This window comes from Loxodonta africana, chromosome 1 (genome assembly GCF_030014295.1).
Source record: "Loxodonta africana isolate mLoxAfr1 chromosome 1, mLoxAfr1.hap2, whole genome shotgun sequence".
Classification (NCBI taxonomy): Eukaryota; Metazoa; Chordata; class Mammalia; order Proboscidea; family Elephantidae; genus Loxodonta; species Loxodonta africana.
Window position 1 is genome coordinate 133601340 of NC_087342.1, and position 25075 is coordinate 133626414.

A 25075-nucleotide genomic window follows, 5' to 3' on the forward strand; every position below is an offset into this window, starting at 1 on the left:
ACACTTAGAAATACGTTACTAAAAATTAACTTTTTTTTTTTTTTTTCTTATTTTAGGTTCAAGCTCCTTTGAATCTCAGAAGATGGAAAGGCCTTCCATTTCTGTTATTTCTCCAACAAGTCCTGGAGCTCTGAAAGATGCTCCACAAGTCTTACCAGGGCAACTTTCTGTATGTATTTTTTGTACATGTTGGAGACTACTCATACTTGCTCATTGTTCTGAATCTGTCTTTAAAAGTGTCTGGCTTTCCTTTACACCTATGGTAAATACACAGTGATTCGATACCAAAATCTGCTTCATCATTTATTCATGTATCTCTTCATTCATTCTTCTATTCATATGCTTATTCAGAAATGTTTATTGAGTACCTACAATGTGTCAGATATTCTGAACATAAACGGAAATGATAACATAAGTGAATAAAATATCTACTCTGTGTTTATTGTTTGCTATATCAAGGTTGCTAAGGTAAGCTTGTGGAAACCCTGGTGGTGTAGTGGTTAGGTGCTACGGCTGCTAACCAAAGGGTCGGCAATTCGAATCCGCCAGGCGCTCCTTGGAAACTCTATGGGGCAGTTCTACTCTGTCCTATAGGGTCACTATGAGTCAGAATCGACTCGACGGCACTGGATTACTGGGTAAGGTAAGCTACCGGCTAGGCGTAATCATCTTAGAAAGGCATGTTCCATTTACTTTACAACATTATGAACCTGGAACCTGAGAAATCTAAATCTGAAATGTCCTTGTTAACTTCTAAGGACGTTTGATGATACTGCGTTGCTGCTCACATCGCAGTGGGCTCCAAAATATCAAAGATCATGGAGCTGGCACAGGACCAGGAAACATTTCCTTCTGTTATACATAAGGTCTCCATGAGTCAGACCAAGTTCATGGCAACTAGCACAGCAACGACATAATCATTAAGTCAATTTAAAATTACTTTTAGCATTTAAAAACTAGGACAGTGATTTAGGATATCCCCCTACCAATTATGGTTTTTAAAAATTTTTATCATTAGTTTTATTTTTATAACATATGAGTAAAAACTGATGCAGTAGACCTGCCAGTTGTAAGTCATGTTTCATATGCTTGAAGAGAAATGTGAAGTTCTAAATGGTTATGCTTTCAAATTGGTATTCTTTTCAGAAATAGCATCTATGATTTACTTGCATTGCATTTAAAATTTTTTTTCAAAAAGAGTTTAGTATTAATTACGTGAACTTATAATATCTTATGACTTTTACAAATAATAATTCCTGTTTGCATTGCTCTTAGGTGAAGCTGTGGTATGATAAAGTGGGACACCAGCTGATTGTAAATGTTCTGCAAGCAACAGATCTACCCCCTAGAGTAGACGGGCGCCCCAGGAATCCCTATGTAAAAATGTATTTTCTTCCAGATAGAAGGTAATGAATAATTTTAGGAAAAAAATATGCTAAAATCTATACTGATAGGATTTGTTCTCCTGGGATGTTATGCAATATATTTTAAAAATATAATAAGGAATTCTTTTTGAGGGAATAAACTGTATTATCCCTGAAAAAAAAAAAAACCCCTCAAGCCTTGCATTTCTTTGAAAAGAATGTACCAATTCTTTTACATTTAATATTTATACGTTTATCAGTCTTTGATAGCTGTACATCATTTGGAATGTACCTCGTGTGTGTGAGCCTGTAATCATAGCTACCACTTACATTGTAGTTGAAATTAGAATAGTGTTAAACTCTACAGTCTTTTTTAGACTTTTAAAGTTTAAGTTATAAATTAAAAATAGCAAAAATCCCAATGACGGTGTAACTTGTAACCACAGTAGATGGCAGTATATACTTGTTTTTGCTTTTTCACTTACACAGCACTTATTTTTTCAGTGATAAAAGTAAAAGGAGGACCAAAACAGTAAAGAAAGTACTAGAGCCAAAATGGAATCAAACCTTTGTCTATTCACATGTACATCGTAGAGATTTTAGAGAACGAATGTTAGAAATAACTGTGTGGGATCAACCAAGAGTTCAAGAAGAAGAAAGTGAATTTCTTGGAGAGGTGATGTATATTGCAAAGATTCAAGTCAAATGCTTAGTGAAGTTTTTTGTAATACATAGTAATTATGACTATTTTTAACTTTATGTTTCGGTCAAACCACTTCATTTAATTTGATGACTGGCCTTTCAGATCCTCATAGAGTTGGAGACAGCACTTCTAGATGATGAACCACACTGGTATAAACTTCAGACACATGATGAATCCTCACTACCTCTGCCTCATCCATCCCCTTTCATGGCCAGGCGACATATTCATGGAGAAAGCTCTAGCAAAAAGCTACAAAGTAAGTTAAAGGTCTTTTTAGTTACTGGAAAGTGATTAGGTTGTAGTGATCCAATTAGAGATTAATATTCAAGATATTTTTTCAAATGGTTTATTAGGAGAATACTGGAAAATTATTTACCTATATAAAGAAACATGGCAAAATTATTTTCTACATTTTCCCTGTGAAAGTCTGCCATAACATACATAACATCATAATAGAGTAATTACAGAGCCGAAAGTTGAAAAGCTGCTCATTATAATTCTTTGAACAAGACTGATTGAGTTGTTGATTGGTTAACCGATAATTTCAGTCATTACTAAAAAGCTACGTATAAATCCTTAGTAATTTTAGTGTTCTTAGGTATTTTTAGTATTCCCATTGATAGTAAACATTTTTAAAATCATTAGAAAATATGTTTGTTTTTATTCATCTGGTGATTGGGAAATTTTTTTTTTTGTGTGTGTATCCAGTAATTTTTTAATTATGAGTAAATCTTTAATGGAACAATTGAAACATAGAAGCCTCATTTTGGTAATCTGGAAGCAAATTGTTTTTCTCATGTAATTAGATATTTCATGTTAGTGCTTCTTTGATCAATCATTTCTTCAGAATTAATGTTTAGTGCAATTTAATGGCTAATTTTGGAAATGAAACATGTTTTATAGCGGTCCCTGCTGCCCTCTCATTAAATATAAGCTCTATAGAGCTCTAGCCAGGAAAGCCTTTTTGAACCTTTCTACTCAGCCCCATTCTCCTTGAACTGAAGAGGGCATTTAATTGAGTAGAAAACTGTGTATGCACTTTGCTGTAGATTTTATTATTACAATTCAATTAATGAATTACCTCAGTCAAATCTTATTCTATAAAGTCCCCTTGCTTCTGTATGTCTTCAGTGGCTATAAAGGGAAAATACTGAGGAAATGCTATTCTTGGAGAACAATCATTTCTTTAAAAATTAGCTGAGCATTTACTTTTTATTATTTTTATTCAAAAGAACTGAATAGTAATGTAATTAGCTTTTGTAAAAAAAAAAAAAAAAAAATTGACCATGTCCTTAACATTTTATAAACCAACCAGACACAGAGGTATCTGTTTGCCTTACTGTTGTGCAGGATCTCAGCGAATCAGTGATAGTGACATCTCAGATTATGAGGTTGATGATGGTATTGGAGTAGTTCCTCCAGGTGCGTGGGTGAAGAGCATGGCCTGGCTTCACTGTGCTTCTCTGCTTGTTTTTACTGTCGACTTCCAGATTTGTTCAAGATACTGAACTGGAGATTTATAGTACAGAGGAATCAGTATTAATTATTCCATGGTGACTTGAGTTCCAAATTGTTTAAAAAAAAAAAAAAAACTTTAAAAAGGATTTAAAAAACCAAAAACCAAACCTGTTGCCGACAAGTCGATTCCAACTCATAGCAACCCTATAGGACAGAGTAGAACTGCCCCATAGGGTTTCCAAGGAGCCCCTGGTGGATTCCAACTGCTGACCTTTTGTTTAACAGCCAAGCTCTTAACCACTGTGTCACCAGGGCTCCCATACTTTTTTAATTTAGTCGGGTTCTTCCTTAGGAGCATGGATACCTACGTTAAGCAAATCATTACTTCACAATGCTCTGAACAAAAGTGAAAATATGAATTTTGAAAGGTTATGGCTCATTTTTTGGAATAAAAAATCTGTTCTACTATGTTTTACATCGTATTTCTATGATTTTCGTTCCTCCGTTTCTCAATATGATGTAGCCCTCCATGGAATATGCCGAGAAAGCTGCATGAGGCAGGGATTTAAGTTGCATGTGGCATGGCTATAACTTTTAATGCTTTTGTGATGTCTTCACTGCTGATTATTGCCTATATAATGTATGTTTTAAAATAAGGAAATGCTTTAGAAAGATTCAGTATTCATTTGAAGTTAACATTTTTGTCATTGTAAAAATTAGGAAAATTTTTGTGACATTGTGCAGTTCAAATCTGTTTCTCATTTGACTCTTTTGTCACAAAAGTTTGAGTACAGCAAGGAGTAAAGGCTTATTTTCTTGACACTAACCCTGTACTACTTCCTTAACCTACTAATAAAAGGTAAGAAAATATTCAAGTAAGAAAAAATTGAAGAGACAAGCCTGGGACTTATAACTATGAATCACTAAAGGTAGTTCTTTGGGACAATATTGATACATGTCCCCTTTGTTCAAGTAATTTCACAGATGGGGATGTTTTTAATGTGAGGGCAATAATTTTAGTAACACTGATAGATTCTGCACTAGTAACTAAGTTCGGAATATGGAGAGGTACACACAACTTTACTAAAACCGGGAGAAAATTATGGAGAGTTCTCTAAAATGAGGATTTTTTTTGCTTCCTGTAATTCAGAGGATATAGTATTTAATCACTACATAAAAATAACACATATTCTTAAAATGATAAACTTAGTATTGTGTCCATCTCCATAATTAGGTAATACTTTTTCATACCATAGCATCAGTGAGAGTTTTAAGTTGTTGATAAAGGTGGATAACATTTCATCTTTTACTTTCTGTTTTTGTTTATTTTTAAAAGGGTTGTTCTAATTAAACACATTCTCCACAGAAATTTTCACACAAAATTTAATAGTGTATTGGTATTTTATGAAATTGAAAAGGTAAAAGTGATATACATTAAATCCATTGGTGTATACAAGTAGGAATCAGATGATTCCTGGTAGGAAAGTCATCAAACATTTCTAACTAGAATCGTAGCTATTACCAAACAAAAACCAAACCCATCGCAGTTGAGTCCATTCCGACTCACAGCGACCCTACAGAACAGAGTAGAACTGCACTGTAGGGTTTTCAAGGCGTGGCTGTTGGATTCAAACTGCCCATCTTTGGATTAGGAGCTGAGCTCTTAACCACTGGGCAATCAGGGCTCCAATTTAATCAGCCTTAGTGTTGTCTTTACCAAGTTGTCTAAATAGCATATGCTTTTTTAGGTGGTTCTCACATTTTATTCACCTAAAGTTTCATATTTTTAATGATGAGACAGGGTAGCGAATGAGTGAATAACTAAATGGCCAATTAAATAAATACTAAAATGGTGAATTTCTTCTCCATTCTCTGAGAGATTACATTGATAACAGCCTCTAAGAAGACAAGATAAGAGATATGGAACCCAATACAGATGGGATTAGTACTTGGACACGACCAAAATCAGTGAATTCTAAAAACATTTATATCCCATACCAAAATATCCCTCATGGTGTTTGCAAACATGCAATCTCTTTTGTTATACTAAAGAAGTGTCTAAATTTTCATTTCAGTAATACTGCTCATTTTTATTTAGCATTTAAAAACATAGTGAGGTAAAAGTTTAATAGCATATGTCTTAGTCATCTAGTGCTGCTAAAACAGAAATACTACAAGTGAATGGCTTTTACAAAGAAAAATTTATTTTCTCACAGCCTAGTAGGCTAGAAGTTCAAATTCAATACATCAGCTCCAGGGAGAGGCTTTCTCTATGGGCTCTGAGAGAACGTCCTTGTCATCAGTCTTCCCCTTGTCTAGGAGCTTCTCAACGTAGGAACCTCAGGCCCAAATAATGTACTCTTCTCCCGGTGCTAACTTTCTTGATGGTATGAGATTCCCATGTCTCTCTGCTTGCTTCTTTCTTACATATCTCAAAAGAGATTGGCTTAAACACAATCTAATCTTGTAGATTGAGCCCTGCCTCATTAACATAACTGCCACTAATCCCATCTCAGTAACATCATAGAGATAGAATTTATAACACATAGAAAAATCACATCAGATGACAAAATGGTGGACAGTCACACAATACTGGGAATCATGGCCTAGCCAAATTGATACACATATTTTTGGGCGACATAATTCAATCCATAACATTCCACCCTTTACCCCACCCCCCCAAATTCAGGTCCTTACTGCATGTAAAACACATTCACACCATTGTATCATAGCAAAAGTCTTAAAACAACACCAGGTGCAAATTCCATCCTGGGGCAAAATTCCTCTTCATCTGTGAAATCTAGAATACAAGTTACCACTTCCAAGGTACAACAGTAGAACAGGTACACTCTAGACATTTTCATTACAAATGAGAGACATTGGAGGGAAAAAAGGCATAATAGGCACCAAGCAAGGCAGTAGAACACATTACATTAGCCCTCTCTTCTCTGAGACTGTTTACACAATAGCCCTGCTCAACAGGCTATAGGTATTGGCCACACTGTCTAGATTTTGAGTGGAGGCTACTTGGCCCTGGGCTTCACCTCTGCGTTCCAGGCCGACTGGAACAGCAACTGCTACCTTGGCTTTAGGTATACCATTCTCCTAGTCCACCTGCGTGGCGACTCCCCCCTAAAACCCCAGAGGCCATGGCTCTACCTTTTGAGACCCCAGAGATCTTGGCCATACCCTTTGAGACTAAGGCAGCTCCATTTCCTGTGTTCCTTGTCTCTTCAGCATCTACTTCCTGTTTCCTTGGCCTCTTGGCCCTCCAGGCCTCTCTGCTCACATCTGCCCTGCTGTGGCAAGTGTTCCAGAGCTCTGTAGCTCCACCAATAAATGCCTGGAGACACCCCATTCTGCAGTAAAGTTAGGCTGGAAGGCATTCAGCTGTCTTGCTCCACGGGTTGGCAAGTCTAGCTCCACCAATAAGTGCCCAGAGGCATCCTGCTCCACCAGGAAGCTTTCTGCACACAGCTCTCTCACTCTCTGGGTCTACTCCAGAGCTTTCTTGTGCTGGTCTCCTGGTTCTGCTGCTGCTTCTCTGCTGCTACTATTTCTCTGCTGCTGCTTTTCACTGTCTGTGAAACAGCTCTCCTCACTTCCTTTTGAGTCCTCACCAGAAATGTCTTTGATGTCCATAATTCCACCAGCAATCTCTTCAAGGTGATCTTAAAATTCTTCCAGCCTCTACCCATTCACAGTTTCAAAACTTCTTCCACATTTTAGGTGTCTGTTAGAGCAGCACCCCAGTCCCAGTACCAAATTCTGTCTTAGTCATCTAGTGCTGCTGTAACAGAAATATCACAAGTGGATAGCTTTAACAAAAGGGAAATTTATTTTCTCACATTCTAGTAGACGAGAAGTCCAAAGTCAGGGCTTCAGCTCCAGGGAGAGGCACTCTCTCTCTGTTGGCTCTGGGGGAAGGCCCTTGTCATCGATCTTTCCCTTGTCTAGGAGCTTCTCAGTCAGGAACCTCAGGTCCAAAGGACTCTGCTCCAAGTATTGCTTACTTGGTGGTGTGAGGTTCCCGTGTCTCTCTGCTTGCTTCTCTCTTTTATATCTCAAAAGAGATTCGTTTAAAACACAATCTTATCTTGTAGATTGGGTCTTGCCTCATTAACATAACTGCCACTAATCGCGTCTCATTAAACATCATAGAGAGAGGATTCACAACACATAGGAAAATCACATCAGATGACAAAATGGTGGACAGCCACACAATACTGGGAATCATGGCCTAACCAAATTGATACACACATTTTTGGGGGACATAATTCGGTTTGTGATAGTATATAACTAATAAATTACGTAACCAATAAGTAACATTTTATGTTTTCGAGATCTCTTCGTAAATTAATAAAGGGAGTAATGCTATTTGCTTATATTTTCAAATGTATTCTTCATTGATCCAAAATACATATATGGTAGGTTATAAAGTTGTGTACATGTGGCAAGTATGTTACAAGACACAAACTAATATATAATACATTTAACATAAAGAGGCAAGGTGAAACATTAGTCAAATAAGGACAACGAGTTAAATAAGTTTAGATGTAGGGATAAGTTAATAAATAAACACACTGTGCATTCCCACAAATTTTTAGAGGTTGATTACAAATTTTGATTCTACATTTTTTAGTATCCAATACGAAGAGCCTGTTTGTTTAGATATGCAAACAATATGAAGAGCCTATTTGTTTAAATATGCATACCAGTTCTACATATGCTTAATGTACTCAGTGAAGTCCTGGTTGCATATGTACAGAAGAAGCTCAAAAGCTTCATTCTAAATGATTTCCCATAGCTGAACTTTAAACTTTCTCTGTCATACCTTGACTTTTTTCTTTTGACTATCAAATTTTTTATTTTCTTTTTAATAAGAAAAAATAAAGATTCTTGTAGAAAAAATGTATTTGCTCTAAATTGTTATGAATTTGAGATTGCTGTTTTATCTTAATCAAATCAGAGATGATACAAACATTTCTACTTCAAGGGAAAGGTTGACTGTTGAGGTTTGTTTTTAACTGTAATTATGTTAACTGTATTGACTTAATTAATGCTGGTAATTAATGTAGTTATGGAATAGTTTCAGGTGTCCGGGGTAGATTTGATGATTGGTTCTTTAGCAGGGCTAATTTTCTGTGCATTATTGCCATAGTCATCTTTACTCATACACTATATAATTTGACAATTGCAGTATTATCTGCAGTTTGCAAAATTCATAATCAGTATTCATAGTAGTGAAGATCTAATATTTTTTGTAAATTAAAATTGCTCTGATATTATTTTCATTTTTCTTATTAATGAGGGCATCTGCAATTCAATTAAAATTATTTTATCTTTTGGAAGAAAAATTCAAATAACATTTAAAGAAACACCAAATTTCTAAGCATTGACTTGTACATTAACTATAGTTCACTGTCAAGTGTTTTATCTGTGTTGTTGAAAATCACTAACTCATTCATTTTTTAACTTTAAAATAGTATCCCAACTCATCACAATGCCTGAGGCATCAACTATCATATTCATTTTCAGTACCCCCATGGTACCTTTGATCCAAACTCTAACCTGTTCTTATGCATGTATATGTTACACTCTGTGTAGGTATACTTAATAATTTTGAAGATAAGGCCAGTAATAACTGATTGCATGGCATTTCATCTGAATAGGTCAGTGGCTGCTTTAAATGTAATTTTATGTCTCTACATTAACGTTTGCATTGTATAAGGATACTGACTAATTATTTTGTGTACTCTTGCCAGTAGGTTATAGGTCTAGTGCTAGAGAAAGTAAATCTACAACATTAACTGTGCCAGAACAGCAAAGAACAACTCATCATCGCTCACGTTCAGTATCTCCTCATCGCGGCAGTGATCAGGGAAGGCCGCGTTCACGTTTGCCAAATGTGCCATTACAGAGGTAGGCTTTGAAATGGACTCAGTGTTCCAAACTTTTTTTTTCTGATATAATATAAATTGCCACAAGACTTTAATTGAAATGAAATAATGGTTCGTTCAATTTTTTCAGAGTCATTTCTAGGCAAAATGCCTTTTAATACCCAATCTATGCAATATTTTGTTCTTCCATCTTAAGAAATTTTTCAGAAAGTGGAAGTTTATGTCCCAAGCACAATTTCTGAACAACTGTGTTGTATTTTGTTTGTTAGTTTTGTCCCCGTTGAGGAGAAATGTATGCTAGTGGATCTGAACTTTAGAGTGAAGTGGCAGAGGATAAATTTAAGAGGCAGAATATATTTTTCAGAAATTTAGGATTAATGCTTGGAAAAAATAAGATGTGTAATTTAGTGCTTTTATGTCATCTTACCCTGAAATGCGCTTCTGAAATTTTAATTAACCATGCATATGAAAATTGTGGTCCTTTTTTGACTGAGGTACAAAAGAAAGTTGAAGAGATCCAGCACAGACAAGATGCGTACTCCTAGACAACAGCAGAAAACCAAACCCATGGCTGTCAAGTCTATTCCAACTCAAGGCGACCCTACAGGACAGAGTAGAACTGCCCCATAGGGTTTCCAAGGAGTAGCTGGTGCATTTGAACTGCTGACTTTTTGGTTTGCAGCTAAGCTTTTGACCACTGTGCCACCAGGGCTCCACTCCTGAACAATAAATACCCTTAACTTATTGACAAAACAGATTTTTGGTCATGATGCCAGCACTTTTCAAGCCATGTCAATTGTTTGCCAATTCAGTTGTTGTCAGTTCTTTCTCCTTAGTTTGTCTGTGTCTGCCCTCTTTAGGAAGACGGTACACTTTGACACATGAATTTTTGTATCATTTTAGGAGTTTAGATGAAATTCATCCAACAAGAAGGTCACGTTCTCCAACCAGACACCATGATGCCTCCCGAAGTCCAGTTGATCACAGATCCAGAGATGTGGATAGTCAGTATTTATCAGAACAAGACAGGTATTTGTCTAAATTATGATTTCAACATTGTAAATTTTCTTTTGCACTGTTTTAATATATGACAGATATCTTGACATAGTACATTAGAGAGTAAAAGTATGTCATTGCTCAAAACTGAACTTCTGTCAAGGAACAACTGTTAAGATATTCTGATAGAAATGCAACACTAGGAAATGTTTGGCTAACATTGTATTGTCATATTAATCCTTTTTCTTAACAAAATCAAAATTTATGTATAGCTAGTTTAAAATGTATAGCTTTTCATTGACTTAGATGCTGACTTATAGAAGGGAGCCTGCATCAGCAATTTTCAAATATTTTATCCTTTGTAAGCTTCAGTGTTTGGAATGTTATTCATGTAGCTGTCAAGACAGTTTTGGATATGGGTCATCTGAAAGGTAGTTAATATTGCAGAGTTTCTTGAAAATTTAGGCAAAGTTTTTATTATGTACCCCTTTTTCCATAAAATGTATTTACATAAAAAGTTTATAAAGTACAAAATATAATGATGGATTCTTTCTTATTGGATATGTACTAAGTTTAGTTCTGCATATATTTACAAACAAATGTTTCATGAACACAGTTACCGTAAGTCTATGTCATGGCTCTCTTGTTCTACATGCCCACAGACGTTCTTCACAGAGTAACCGCATACTCATACCATATGCCTAATCACAAGCTGAGGACCCTATTCTAGGTTTTATGAGACCCACCTTGTTGAATATTCTCCGCTAGTCTCTTGAAGTGGGAAAACTTTCAGTGATGAGTAGGGAAGTGAAAATGGAGTTGAGTGATTATTTTGTTGCCGTATAGTCAGGGACAGAGTAGAGGTTGTTTCCTCCCTAACAATCACCCCATTGTGCCATGACTTTGAAAAGAATGGAGTCACAGTGGGTACTGGGATAAGGGACCACTCCAAGGAATAGGAGTCTAGATTGCTCAGTTTGAGTTAGGTGAGGGCCACTTTGTCAACACTCATTTGGGCCACCGTGAATTTAGGTGAGGAGGGAAAACAAATACCTTGGTCAGGGTATTCAATAGAATTAAATTAACTTCGGTGTAGAAAAAGTATGAATTTTAAAAGAAAATGATCCTAACCAATTATAAAATTCTGAGTTGGTTAAAAAAATAATAGTATGACATTGTACTTTCAGGGGCTATAAAAGCAAAGAAAACTGTCATGCTTTAAGTCACTAAAAAGAAATAAAAACTTTTAGGGTTCCCATTAATATCAGAAATGCCATATTTATAAGCCTTTTAAAAGTCATTAAAATATCCAAATGTGTAGAAACAGATTTCTGTGCCTTATTTGGGGAAGACTTAACTTCGGTGTTTTATTTTTATTATTTGTTTGTTTTGATAGTCTATAAAATAGTTCTTAAATATAACAGCAAATAAGCAGCAACTAGGACTTCTACCATAATGTTTGTACTTTATTGTTTAAGTTTTTAAGATAGTGTCATGTTTATTTTTGTTTAACCTCTCAAGCAAATATGCTAGTGCAGACAATCTGGTTTCTTCCCTCTTTATGTTTTCATTGGCATACCATTGGCATAACCCACATCATTTAATGCCTCATACTTTATATCTGTTTCACTCACCACCCATCCTGTCTGTGCAGTGAGCTTCTTATGCTGCCCAGAGCAAAACGAGGACGAAGTGCAGAATGCCTACATACTACCAGGTAAATACAGGGATTTGGTGACAGTGACTGTTGTGTGATGACTCGCTTTCCATTCTACTATTCTTCCATTTCCCTTTTAGTGGTAGTGTTACAAATAGGTAAAATAAATCTCCCAGGTATTTGAAATTTGTTTTGTTTTATATGGAGGTCACGGAAAAGGGCCCAAATATATTTCAGTTCTGCTCCAGGCAGACTTAATTTGCTATCTGTATATTCAAAATCCAGAAACTGAAGGGCCTTGTTGGAACTGGCCCAATTTCTACAATTAAAATTCTAAGAAAACCTTTCCATATTCCCCTGCCTGCAACACACGCACACACACCTGTCTAGTCACAAAAGCTCTGATCTTCTGTGCATGGCAATGTAATTGTTTTTATGATTGTAATTTTGTTTTGTTTAAGCTTTTTTATTTCCTTTTGGAATCTATTGTTAATTATATTCTGTTTGCTTTTAATAAAATCTTTATCAGTTTGTTATTAATGGCTGAGCTTCAGCTCCCTTCTTGACAAAGAGTGAGGGTGCTTGGCCTATTAATTTCTAAAACTCCCCTGGCTCTCACCAAGTTCAGAAACACTGCTGTTCAGTCTCTCCCATAAAAGCATGTAACAATGTGATACTTCCATAAAGATGAGGTGACAAAAAGGGATGTAATATTTGCCTCTGAATTAGAGCTTAGAATCTGATGCTTTATTTTAGCCTCACTTCATCTTGAATTTCATGTCCAATATAAAACTTTCTATAGATTATGCATAGGATATAGTCTATAAATATTTATTGGCAATTCGTAGTGAACAGAAAGTCAGGAAGTGGTAAGTCATTCAAACAAGTAGTAAGTCAGACAAACTCTTTTTAGTTGTGGCTAGTAAAATTAAGTAGGAAAGAGCTACAACCGGAAGATCTGTGATGCAAGGACAAATAAAAGATTCAGTTTGTCCACATGGAGTGTTGTGGTTCTGCTCAGTAATACAAACATGATTGGACTAGTAAGAATTCCTTAAATTTTTACAAGTATAAAATTATCCTATTGATAACTACTGCCATGTTTTCTTTGGGTGCCACAGGAAAAACTGAAGTAATATTAGTTCTGTTTGCCAACCAGAAAAAAATTATAAAATCATAAATATTGTAAAAACTAACTCAAACTCTTCACAAGGCTAAACTGTCCAGGCTTACTATTAGTTGTTACTAAACCGACAAATAGTTTGTCAGTAGGAATAATTTGTTTAAAAATTTAGGACGTTTTCTCATAGGCCTGTTAATGTGACTGCAGCTTAAAAAAAAAAAAAAACAACTTTATTAGGCTCCTGGTGTATGCCTTGCACTGAGTATGTGGGTATTTACATCCTGACATCAGTAGTCTAAATAAAATAGATACAGGTCTCTTTTTCTCCCTCTGTCCTATTTTATGCCTCTACAGGTGAAATATCAGGAAATGCAACATATGATATATTTGTAGTTGCATCATGTTGTACAGTCTTTAAGATTGATGCTTTGCTAATAATTCTATACTCCACTTCTCTTATTTGTTTAAAAAATGTAACCAATTCGTTGACTTTACATTTCCTGATTTAGGTAAATAATGATACTCAAAAGTATACAATTTTAAAATAGATGAATATTCTGTTCAGGCAGATTGAGTCCTGTTACTAATGTTATTACACTGCGATGGGATGTGGAAGCTGCTCTGAAATATGTTACTCTTCCATGTTTGTACTCATGTTTTTATACAAGCATTTTGCTTACGTCTGAATAAAAAGATATACCAAGCTTTCTATGCATATATTAATAATGTAGCTTCAGTTCATTATAAATTACAGAAATGTATTATTAGTATAACCATCTGTGGCGATAATCTTAAAGCTCTCAAAATGCATCATATTATTTTCACTTAGGACTTTTCAAAATGAAATATGAGAATTTACTACTTTCTAGAAAACTTAAGGAAAATAATGCTTATTGAGTACCAAGCACAGAGTTAAGTATTTAACGTACTTAATCTTGATTTCTTGGCAGTAATTATATGATATGGATATTATTATCCTCATTTACAGATGAGTAAAAATGCTGAGAAGGTTTAATTTGATAAGTAACAGAGTAAGAATTCATAATCTACTTAACATTTTCCATAAAACTAGTATTTCCAAAAGTATGTCCTGAGGAATTGGTCTTATGAGGTGCTCTACCAGTAAAAGAGTCTATGAGTCAAATAGTTTTGGGGAACTTTGCATATTAAAGCCCTTCCTGGAGACTTACAATGGACAGCATATTAAAATCATGCACTAAAGAAATCTGTCTCATATTGTTTAATCCATTATCCTCAAAATTATTTAACCATCAAACCCTTTCTTCATAAAGTATGTTCTAAGGCAATAGTGTCATGCAAAAAATGTTATAGTTGCCCCACTGTCTCAGATACTTTATACCCGTTATCTCATTTAATTCTAATAGCATCTCTGTGAATAGATATTTTCTCCTCATTATGTACATATCAAAACAGTGTTAGAGACCACAACTGAATTAGCCAGGTTCACAGCTAGCAAGTGCAAACTTAGACTTTCAGACTGTAATTCCATCTGTATGTCGGAGTCGGAATCGACTCAATGGCACTGGGTTTTGTTGGGTCTCATTCTATGCTGACCCCTTGTATTCTTGAAAAAATCACTTTGAGCCAGTTGCTTAGAAAAGTTGTATAGCAACCTTGTTACTAAAGATATTTGCCTAAGAAGTAGAAAAGACTTTATTTTGCCTCTAAATTAGACTGAATCCTTAGTTTCAGTAAAATTTGTTCTCAATTTGTGCTGCAGTATGGTGCATTTTAAATTGAAGCTTTAAGGAATTTCCTTTGATTTGACTATTAGTATTATTAATATGAATAAACCAGTGGGGTGTTTGACATTTAGCATGTTCTCAGTAAATGTTTACTCCCTTACGTATTTGTCTTACTTCAGTGAAAACTGAAATGAACAATGGACTTTCTTAATCAGCGATTATATTTGTAAGAACAGTGTTAAACTAATAATAATAATTAATTGACTTGACCTAGTTTGCCCTTGGTATAAACAGCCCAAGAAGCCCTCATGGATTTTAAAGAAATTCCTGAAAAGTTGGGCCTTGTTTCTGCCAATTCAGAAATTCAAATTCTAGTTTGCATGTAATGTCTGTCTCACCCAATTACCAGTGGTAAATTTTGCCCGTGGCTGGATTTGGATGCAAAAGCTGATAAATGGAAAGCATTTGCTCCTTTGCAGTCACTTCTTGACCTTGTGCTCTTTCCTTTCTTAACGGCTCTCCAGTACCATAACCAACCCCGTCCTTGCAATGCTGGTCAACTCTTTAGTTATTATTAGAATATTAGCTCTTAATCATATTTTAACACCCAAATTACATGAATTATTTGATTAGCATGTTTAGCTATGAATTTTACTTCCCTAGAAACAGGCATAATATTAAATCAAAGATTAAATAGTAAATTTAAATATTGGCTAAAAATAATTGATAGAGTTTAGTTAGGAGTTATTTTTTGTAATTGAGTTAATAAAATTATAATTTTGAGTCTTTATCTTAATTTATGAAGTCCATATGGCTATGATTTTGTATTTTAATAATTCTAATCCTTCCTTCAAATATTTATTGTGGTGGTTCTGAGAAAAAAAAAACAAAAAAGAACCACCTCTGTCTGTAGCTTTATAGCCCTTTAAGTTCTTCATATCCTAATAAAATTTGCTTCATATATATTTTTCTGTTTCCTGCGTGTTTGTGTTGCCATGTTCCAGACATCTTGTTAGGCACTATAAAACATTACCACCCAAGATGCCTTTGTTAGAGAATGGTTCTCACTGGAATATTTACAGGTAAGAGCCATAACAGTGAGTCCCAGTGATAAACTAACCCCTAATCCTTAATCCCTTGCCTACAAAAATAGCAAATTTACATTCTAATAAAACATTAACATTTCCCTTTGAAATTAATTATACACAGAGTTAAACATTAAATTAATGATATCTAAAAACAGTTTTAATTATAAAACTTATTAATTCTAGAACCTGTCTCTAAATAAACCCTACTCAACTACATGGATTCTAGTTGTCTTCTTTGTTATACACTGGTTGTTTTACTTGTTGATTTTAATTGTGATAATTTTTTAAAAATAATTTTAATTTGTGAAGCTTGATTTTGTCTGCATGTACTAAAACCAGATCAGTGACTAGACAGAACATGTCCCTCCATCATGAATGCTTTAACTCAAGAATATTGAGATATACTGATGAATTATTGGTTAGGTAAGAACTCATGGAAGCACTGCTGTCTTCCACTTCCCTTGTCTAGTATTGTGAACCAAAATAGTTGAGTGGTAAAATGATTTCTCCTCGGATGTCCTTCATTTTGTTTTGGTGTGGCATCTGTTTTTGGTAATATAGTTCTAGGCATTTTGTTTTAGTGCTTCCTGTACCAGTTTTTTCATAAGTAGGTGTGATTTAGTCTCATTTTTCAGTCTGAGATCTTTTTTAAAAATTATGCAAAGTAATCCAGCATAATCTTTGTTTAGTTTCATTTTCTAAACAAAATTTTGCACTGCTGTCCTGTCAGCTTTCTCACACCCTTATGAACTGAATCACAGTGATTCTACATTTTATGTAAAGGGGACATTATTTTATGCGTTACTCTCTAACATGGTCTTCCTTTCTTTGTTTTCTTTGTCTTTCTCTTCTACCACTGGATGCAATGCACTGGCACTAGTGAACTGCAGCCCTCCCTTGACAGGGCTAGGAGTGCTAGTACCAACTGCTTGAGACCAGATACTAGTTTGCATTCACCAGAACGAGAAAGGTATAAAATAAAGACTTTCTTAATTTCTTATCATTTGTACGAGTGTTTTTTTTTTTCAATCACTTCGTTTTGTTCCATATGAGTCTTTCATAGGTTTATTCATTCATATTCACTTTGCTGACTGTCTGTACCCCCCCCATACATGTCTATGTAGAGATATGAGTATGTGGAAAAGTACACATACACATATTTCTGTGTATGTTGTTGCAAATGGTGTGATGTAATTTGTAACTGCTTCTGGCTGCTGCTTTTCCCCTTTTGTTGCTGTTCAGTGGTTTTATTTACAAACTACTTAGGGAGCCTTCAGTATGCTGATAATGTTACAAGGTCCAGTGAGTTAGCTTATGTAAAGGGGAGGATCACTTTTATATTAGTTCCACAGATAAATAGTATTTATAGGTTTAACAAAAGTCTTTTGTAAACTCAACACTGGAATTCTGTTTAGACAGAATGCTTCCCTTATGCATCTCTATTTATTTTTTAACCAGCACAGTCTTTAATATATATCATGTTCTTGCATTAAATTATATTTTGACACCAAAAAAGTAGGATGTTCCTCATAGATTTCCTGATATGTTACAAAAATAAATACACATTGTATGTGTGTTTACAGACACACACACACACAGTTTTACTTAAAAATTTGTATGAGTTGATTAATAAATAATTCTGAATTTAATTCAAATGCATTCAACGATTATATGTTATACTATCACCTAATTGTGAGTAGCTAATTTTTCCATTATGATAGAACCTTCCATACCAATAGACTTGGTTATAATTTATAGTCTTGCTTATAATTTTTGTCTGTTCTTCATTAGAAGTCATTCAGAGGAAATTTGCAAACTAGCTGTTTATTCACTCTGAAGAAAAAAATAACCTACTTTTTCAGAGTCTTCTTAAAGCTTTTCTTTGGCAGTCTTTCTAGTTTGGTACTATTCATTTATATTTTGTATTCCTTTACATTTATAGGAGACGTTTTAGTGGAAATGACTATGGACTTCTGAAATCACATTTGTAGTGATTTAGTCTTTTGCTGTATATTACCCACAAAAAAGTAATTAAAAAGAAGCAAGCAAAATCTTTTTACATTTTTTAGTTATAATTATATGTTTCTGGTTAATTTTAAAACAAGGATATAGGATTGTGCAAGTGAGTAGAAGTTTTTGACTATGTTGCAACCCTATTTTTTCATAGCTATATTGGTACTGTCTAATAGAAATATAGCCACATGTGTAATTTTATATTTTCTAGTAGCCATATTAAAAAAGGCGAAATTAATTTTAATAACTTATGTAACCTAGTATATCCAAAATAATGACATTTCAACATGTAATCAGTATGACAATTATTAGTGAGATTTTTTTTCATACTAAATCTTTGAAATCTAGCATGCATTTTATACTTACAAAACTTTCCATTTTGAACTAACCGCGTTAGAATGCTCAGTAGCTCCATATGGCTCATGGCTACTGTTCTGGACAGCGCATGTCCATTTCTATGGTGATGCCTATCTAGCATATGTTCCCTTGTAACACTGAAACCATAGAGATCAAAAATCTGTATGTTGGTGAATTTCATCTCTTAGATAATACTTTTTAAAACAGGTTAACCTTGAGGTAAATAATTGGGCCACAGTTATCATAAAGGCTGCCATTAATTTTGAGTGTACTTACCTTTGATAGAAGAAAAATAAGATTGAAAACCTATATTCGCTCTTTATATTGAATAATGGGAAATTTTGCATTAAAGAAATCAATGGGGACAGATTGGTATTATCAAAGATGTTAATTTATTAGGGTCATTTTGTTGCCAAGAAGAAGATAAAGTGGGATAACTTTTCATCAAGTAAATTATACAAATTGTAGATATTATTAGTTTTGAGGATTGGGACCAGAAATACCCTTTTGTGCACACAACTTTAAGCAGCTTCTAAGCAGAATGTAACAGGTGACTTAGTTCTCTTTGGAAAATACATTTAAAGTCTCCAGACAAGATGTGCAGGGGGTAGGAAGAAGGAGGTTCAGTGGGTTTTTCAGGCTCCTTAATTTCTCTAGTTGACTGGAGGCCTTAATATGTTAATGTTCAGTATATAGACAGTAGATAAAATATTAGAAAAAATAAAACATAAATTCATATTCTTAAGATAGTAACATATTTCCAAGTCCTTGTGAACTACTAAGGTTAAACAATTTGCTGATTGTAACCTATTTTGGTAGACATTTATATGCTGTTTTGCCAATTTAAACCTGTTTTCTGAAGCATTCTCACTACCTTTTAAGACAAATTAGATTTTGTGTTAGCACAGAGAGTGAAATTGTCAAAGCAGTATCAATACCCAACACCAAACTTTACTAACGATTCAAAAGATACAGGAAGCACCAGGCACAGATGAAGCAATCTTTTCCTAAAGGAGCCTGAATCTATCAGATCCATCACTTCTACCTTATTTAGCATGGTTTGGCCCGGGTTAACAGACAGTTTTGAGCAATGCATATGGAAACATTGTTTGCAAAGGAAGCCATTTCAGTTTTAGAGTGCCTCCATTTTATATTCTGTTGATTACACAAACAGGGAAAAAAAAAAAAAAGGTAGTGATTACCCATTTCAAAAAACGTTGACGGCCCATAAATCAAGAAATTCCAGGCTAAGTTATAATAAATTATCTAGAGAGACCAGTTATATTCTACTGAACACATTTTATAGATAATGACCCTTTTTCAGCTTTTCACTAGCAAATACCACTGCATGTTAACAAGGAGACCAGTCAAGGTCATTGTATTCCCTTCACTCTTTAGGTCTGTCAGTCTCCTGGCTTCCCTGCTAGGGAAGGAGTGAGTTAAAGGCCTATTACAGTTTCCTCTCTCAGGTTTTGAAACCAATTAGTGTTTAAATGTTCAGACACATGAATTTTAGAGGGCTGAAGAACGGTTTATTTTCTAGGATGTTTTGTCATCTTTGTTGACCTTTCATAACATTCAGAGCCTAACAAGGCTCACGAAAGGGTAGCCTAGGCTTTCTGCCTCCATTGTTTACCCTTACCTTTCTGCAATCTGACTTATACTACTTCCCACTGCTCTACCACTATGCCAAAATTATTCCGTGAGTTAACAGTTGGCTCCCTAATTATACAGCAGCATTTTACATTAACCACTCTGTCATTTAAACCTCTGTTTCCTTAAGGCCTGTCTATAGATTTTCTTATGCCTTTGTTATGATACAGTCATCTTTTCAGGCCTCTCTTCCTCCCGTATCCCATACTGATAAGCATTTCCCTAGCTGTGTCCTCAATTTTCCTCTTTTACCCTCACCTATTTTTTTTTAAAAAAAACATTGCCATTGAGGCAATTCCGACTCATAATGACCCTACAGTACAGAGGAGAACTGCCCCATAGAGTTTCCAAGGAGCGGTGGGTGGATTCAAACTGCTGAACTTTTTGGTCAGCAGCGAGCTCTTATACTGTCGCTTAAATTATATTTCCAGTAAAGGCTCCCACTGTAATACGTATGAAAACAACCCTCTACCATAATTGGCTAGGCCAGACCTCCTTTCTTGAGTACCATGCCCAAATTTTTAAATAGATGTTAAAAAAAAAAAAAAAGATGCTAGAGACTGAATATGTCAAAATATCTAAATTCATTATCTCCCCTTCCATCCCTATATAGCGAAAAGCCTCCTTCTAAATTTCCCTGTCATTTGATTGCTTTGACATAGAGCCAGCCACTACTCTAGATATGCTCCTTCTGCTCCGCTTCTATATTCAGTGAGTCAGCCAATCCTATGGGTTCCTCCGAGATGGAATCCTCATCTCGACTCTAGTCATTTTTCTCCAGTCCCAGAGTCACTTCTGACCCCATTAATTTCTCTTATGTTCTAGTCTTTATTTCTTATGTTCTCAAGTTTCTTTTCGTTAAAATTGAAATACGCTTCCTCCTTTGCTATCTATTTAAAAAATTCCACTTTCTTCAGGATGCAGGTTAAATACCATATCTTTTGTAAAAACCTTTCTCAATCCTTCCTTCCCCTTCTTCTGCCCAGTCAGAATTATTTCCTTTTTTTTTTTTCCCTAGGCCCAAGTAATATTATATACTTCTATTAAAACATGTATTTTACATCTGTTTCTTCTACTATATTTTAAATGCCTTGAGGACAGGAATAATATCCTGTATGTCTTTGCCATTTTTTTTTATGTCTTTGCCATCTCTAGGGATAGCATTACTTTTTTTAACTTAGTAAATACTGAATTTGGGCCTTTTAAATAGCGCCCCTGTTTTCTGCTCCTAAATTTGGGTCTGTTTGTGAGCTGGACCCTGGAACCAGAAAGATGGGAGATCTAAATATCACCATAAATACCACAAACACGTTTGGAAGCTGTGGCTTTAGTTCTGCAGATTTGCTAATAACCCACCAAGAATAAGCCAGATTCACTGAATCACAAGAGTCTTCCCCCCAAGGCTAGGGTTCTCAACTCATTGCTCAGCTCAGACCTGAGCGTTTGCTGTTTGCAGGCAGCCTGGTTTGGAAAGAGGAATTCAGAAAGGGTTAAGTCACTGTGTCTCCTTAACACAAACTCCTTTATCATATAAGCCACTACTCCTTCCCTAGGTGGAGCGAGGGACAGGATGGAGAGTAGCCAGAAGTGTTATTCAAATAAATGTCCCTCTACATGGGAACATGAAACACAAGCTACAGTAGGTTCCTACCTAAAATTTAACACTGTAAATTGAATTGAAATAAATATTATAAACCTTATTTCAAAATATAAATATGTTAATTAAAATCAGTGAAATTCAGTTTAAAACAATATTGGAGAATAAGATTTTAAAGGACTAGCTTGAATACTGGCAATAGACAATAAGAAATACCTACTACATACAATACTTATTTGTTCAGGTTTGTTTTTTAACGTAATACTTCACAAGTACTTTTGATTGCTGCTATTAATGGACTGAATTATTTCATTTCCATATAATTCCTCTTTTAGATAATTAAGGTACTTAGCCATGTTCTGCCAGGAGATATGTACCATTGAAAGATCTGTGTGTTATTTATACATTTAAACACATACACATTTGATTTAGTGTATATCAGTGCTAGGGGGAAGGAAAGCCACAACTTAACCATTTAATTGCTTACCAACACCTGTCAGTTCTAATTCCTTACGTTTCGTCAGTATGTCGTATCGTGTCTATAAGCCAAACCAAACCCATTGCCTTCGAGTCGACTCTGACTCATAATATCTATAAAAAACAGAAAAACTAAATTCATTGCCATCAAGTTGATTCTAACTCATAGTAACCCTGTAAGACAGAGTAGAACTGCCCATTGAATTTCCAAGGAGCAGCTGGTGGATTCGAACTGCTGACCTTTTGATTGACAGCCATAGTTCTTAATCACTATACTACCAGGTCTCCATAATAACCACCATTAATTCTTTAGTTACCAAACCCAAACCCATTGCCATCAGGTAGCTTCTGACTCGGTGACTGTATAAAACAGGGTAGAACTCCCCAGAGGGTTTCCAAGGAGCAGCTGGTAGATTCAAACTGCTGATATTTTGGTTAGCAGCCAGATGCTTAACCACTGTGGTTAAGGTTGTCATTATTTCTTACCTGGATTACTACAAAGCTTAGAGTTTTATCTCTTTATCATTCACTTATATTTTCACACTTATTATTTATTCTGTGCAATGCATAGTGGATGCACCTGTCAAAAAACAACAGAAACCTATATAGTTCTCTTCTGAAGGGAGCCCCCTGGCCTACTAACAAGCGCATAGCCATCAGAGTGACCTTTTTTCAATTCTGTGCACAGTGAAACTTTCAATAGATGTTCTTGAATTAATGAATACAGAATACCTGACATTAAACTACTACAAATGTAACTAACTAATGAACTTGAAGGTACACTGGTTTGGAAAGAGGAATCAAGAAGGGACTGGTTTAGTTTAACTTTATGATCACCTCACCTACAGCATAACCAGCTATATTAGTTTGTAGTATGAAAATGGTAGTTGAATCTGTGTGTATTTCTTAGTAATGTGGGGATAAAAATTATAATTGTGGTCATTTTATTCTATGTGATAGGAGAAAATAATAAAATTATACACATTCTGAGAGCATACGCAATATGCTAGTATACTTAAAACTCACAAATATGTGATATTAAAACTTACGTGATGTCTGTTCTTTGGGGGAAAATGGTATAAATTGATCCTGCTCTCATCACACCTAATACTTAAGGAAGAAGAAAACATGTTTCTTATATTGGCCCTACATATCAGCATATTCAGAAGGACTTTCAGTGTACAGATGAACATGTATTATGCTATATTTGTTTTATAAAAATTATGTTTTAATAGCTTATATTCCCAATTGCTTGTTTCTAAATGTACACCTTTCTCCTTCATAGCTTTAGCTGCATGTTTCATAAGTATAGCATTTTTCTTTCTTTACTTTTGCTTATGTTTAAATAAACACAAGGACTGGAATTGTGCCTCAGGAAGCAAGGTCGTTTATAATCATGTCAGAATAATGTCACTAATTACTCCACAGAAAAGAATATGTGAACTCTATTTTCATGTTTTCAAATAACACCATCTGTATTAACACAATTGGGTATAACTTAATATAGACAACATTATAGTTATAATTGCTTCCAGTTATTTTAGAAATTTTTTCTTTATTTAATCTGTAGAACAAAAACCATTAAAATAAAAAGAAACATTTTTAAAGCAAAATACATTTCAGATTGTATTGACCAACGATTTTATACATTTAAAATTAATGCAAAGTATTTTTAATTTTATAAACATGTTTACACCTGTTAAGAGTACAGGCCACACAGTTTTCTCTTCTGCCCAAATTCTGCTACTGAGTACCTTCATTTGCTTCAGGGCTTCCTCAAAGCTAAGCTTGAATTATGCTGAGTTTGTCTATCTAAGCCTGATTGATTAACCATAGGCTTTCAAGGGGCTTTCAGAATTGAGTACCTGCAGACCTCAGATACCCTGGTCATCTGTTGATAGCCCTTTGATGCTTTTGAATGTCATTGTCTGCTCAATCTGCTTAGTCAAGTTACAATGGCAAGAAAGGTGGCCTTTTTATTATTATTATTATTGGAATGGTAAAACCAGTCTCCTCTGGATAATTATAAAATCTTATAGCTGGATGAGTCCTTAAAGAACATTCAGTTATTGCATGTTGCATAATGAGAAAGCCAATACCCACAGAAATTATCCTGCTAAAATATATAAACATTTTCATATCTGGCTTGTTCAGTCCTTTATGGCCTATTTTCAGCTTTCATCTAGATGTTACTAATTTGCATTTATACACAGAATCTCAAGATAGTTTAATAAAAAAAGTTCTATTTTTAAACTTTAATTATTAATCTCAGAAAATTATTGTTGTAAATGCTAAAATTAAAAAAAAAAAAAAAGCTCTTAACCAAATAAGACTTTTTGCAATGAAAGATTAGCAGAATTTTTTAAAGGTAATGCTATTTTTCATTACATTTATCTATATTCACCAGCTTTATTCATCAATGTTTTATACCAAAAAAAAACCAAACCCAGTGTCGTCGAGTCGATTCCGACTCCTAGCGACCCTATAGGACGGAGTAGAACTGTCCCATGGAGTTTCCAAGGAGCGCCTGGCAGATTTGAACGGCTGACCCTTTGCTTAGCAGCCATAGCACTTAACCACTACGCCACCAGGGTTTCCTGTGTTTCATACTATCAATTTTTTTATTTTAATTATTAGCTCTGCAGCTTTTCCTGAGAAATGTTGTTAAGACTTAACTGGTAGCGTTCCCATGAACTATTTCTTCATGTCATTGTTGCTAATCTAAAGAGCATTTTTGTTTCTTCCACTTAACTCTGTTCCTACTTCGTATTAAATTTGCAAACCCCACCTTTGCCACTCTTCTCAGTAAATTCAAAATATGGTATACCAAATAATCATTGTTAGCTTATTGATTATATCTTACTAAAAACATAAAACCCTTAAGAATGCATCTTTTTAAATGAAAAATTATACATGTGTGTTTAAGTACATATACACATGCAAGCACATTTTTAAGAAGAAAATTACACTTAATGGAAAGATT

At 34.7% G+C, this 25075-nt stretch overlaps 1 protein-coding gene across 1 annotated transcript in view; it reads left to right on the forward strand.

Moving 5' to 3' along the window:
- RIMS1 (regulating synaptic membrane exocytosis 1) overlaps positions 1–25075 on the forward strand; it is a 475999-nt gene that overhangs the window by 318745 nt on the left and 132179 nt on the right. The window contains exons 12-22 of the mRNA XM_003404398.3: positions 57–169; positions 1276–1406; positions 1869–2040; positions 2170–2323; positions 3418–3489; positions 9291–9447; positions 10329–10454; positions 12076–12138; positions 15912–15989; positions 16305–16418; positions 16876–16965. Coding sequence (XP_003404446.2) covers positions 57–169; positions 1276–1406; positions 1869–2040; positions 2170–2323; positions 3418–3489; positions 9291–9447; positions 10329–10454; positions 12076–12138; positions 15912–15989; positions 16305–16418; positions 16876–16965 — 1270 coding nt within the window. The remainder of the gene's footprint in view (positions 1–56; positions 170–1275; positions 1407–1868; positions 2041–2169; positions 2324–3417; positions 3490–9290; positions 9448–10328; positions 10455–12075; positions 12139–15911; positions 15990–16304; positions 16419–16875; positions 16966–25075) is intronic.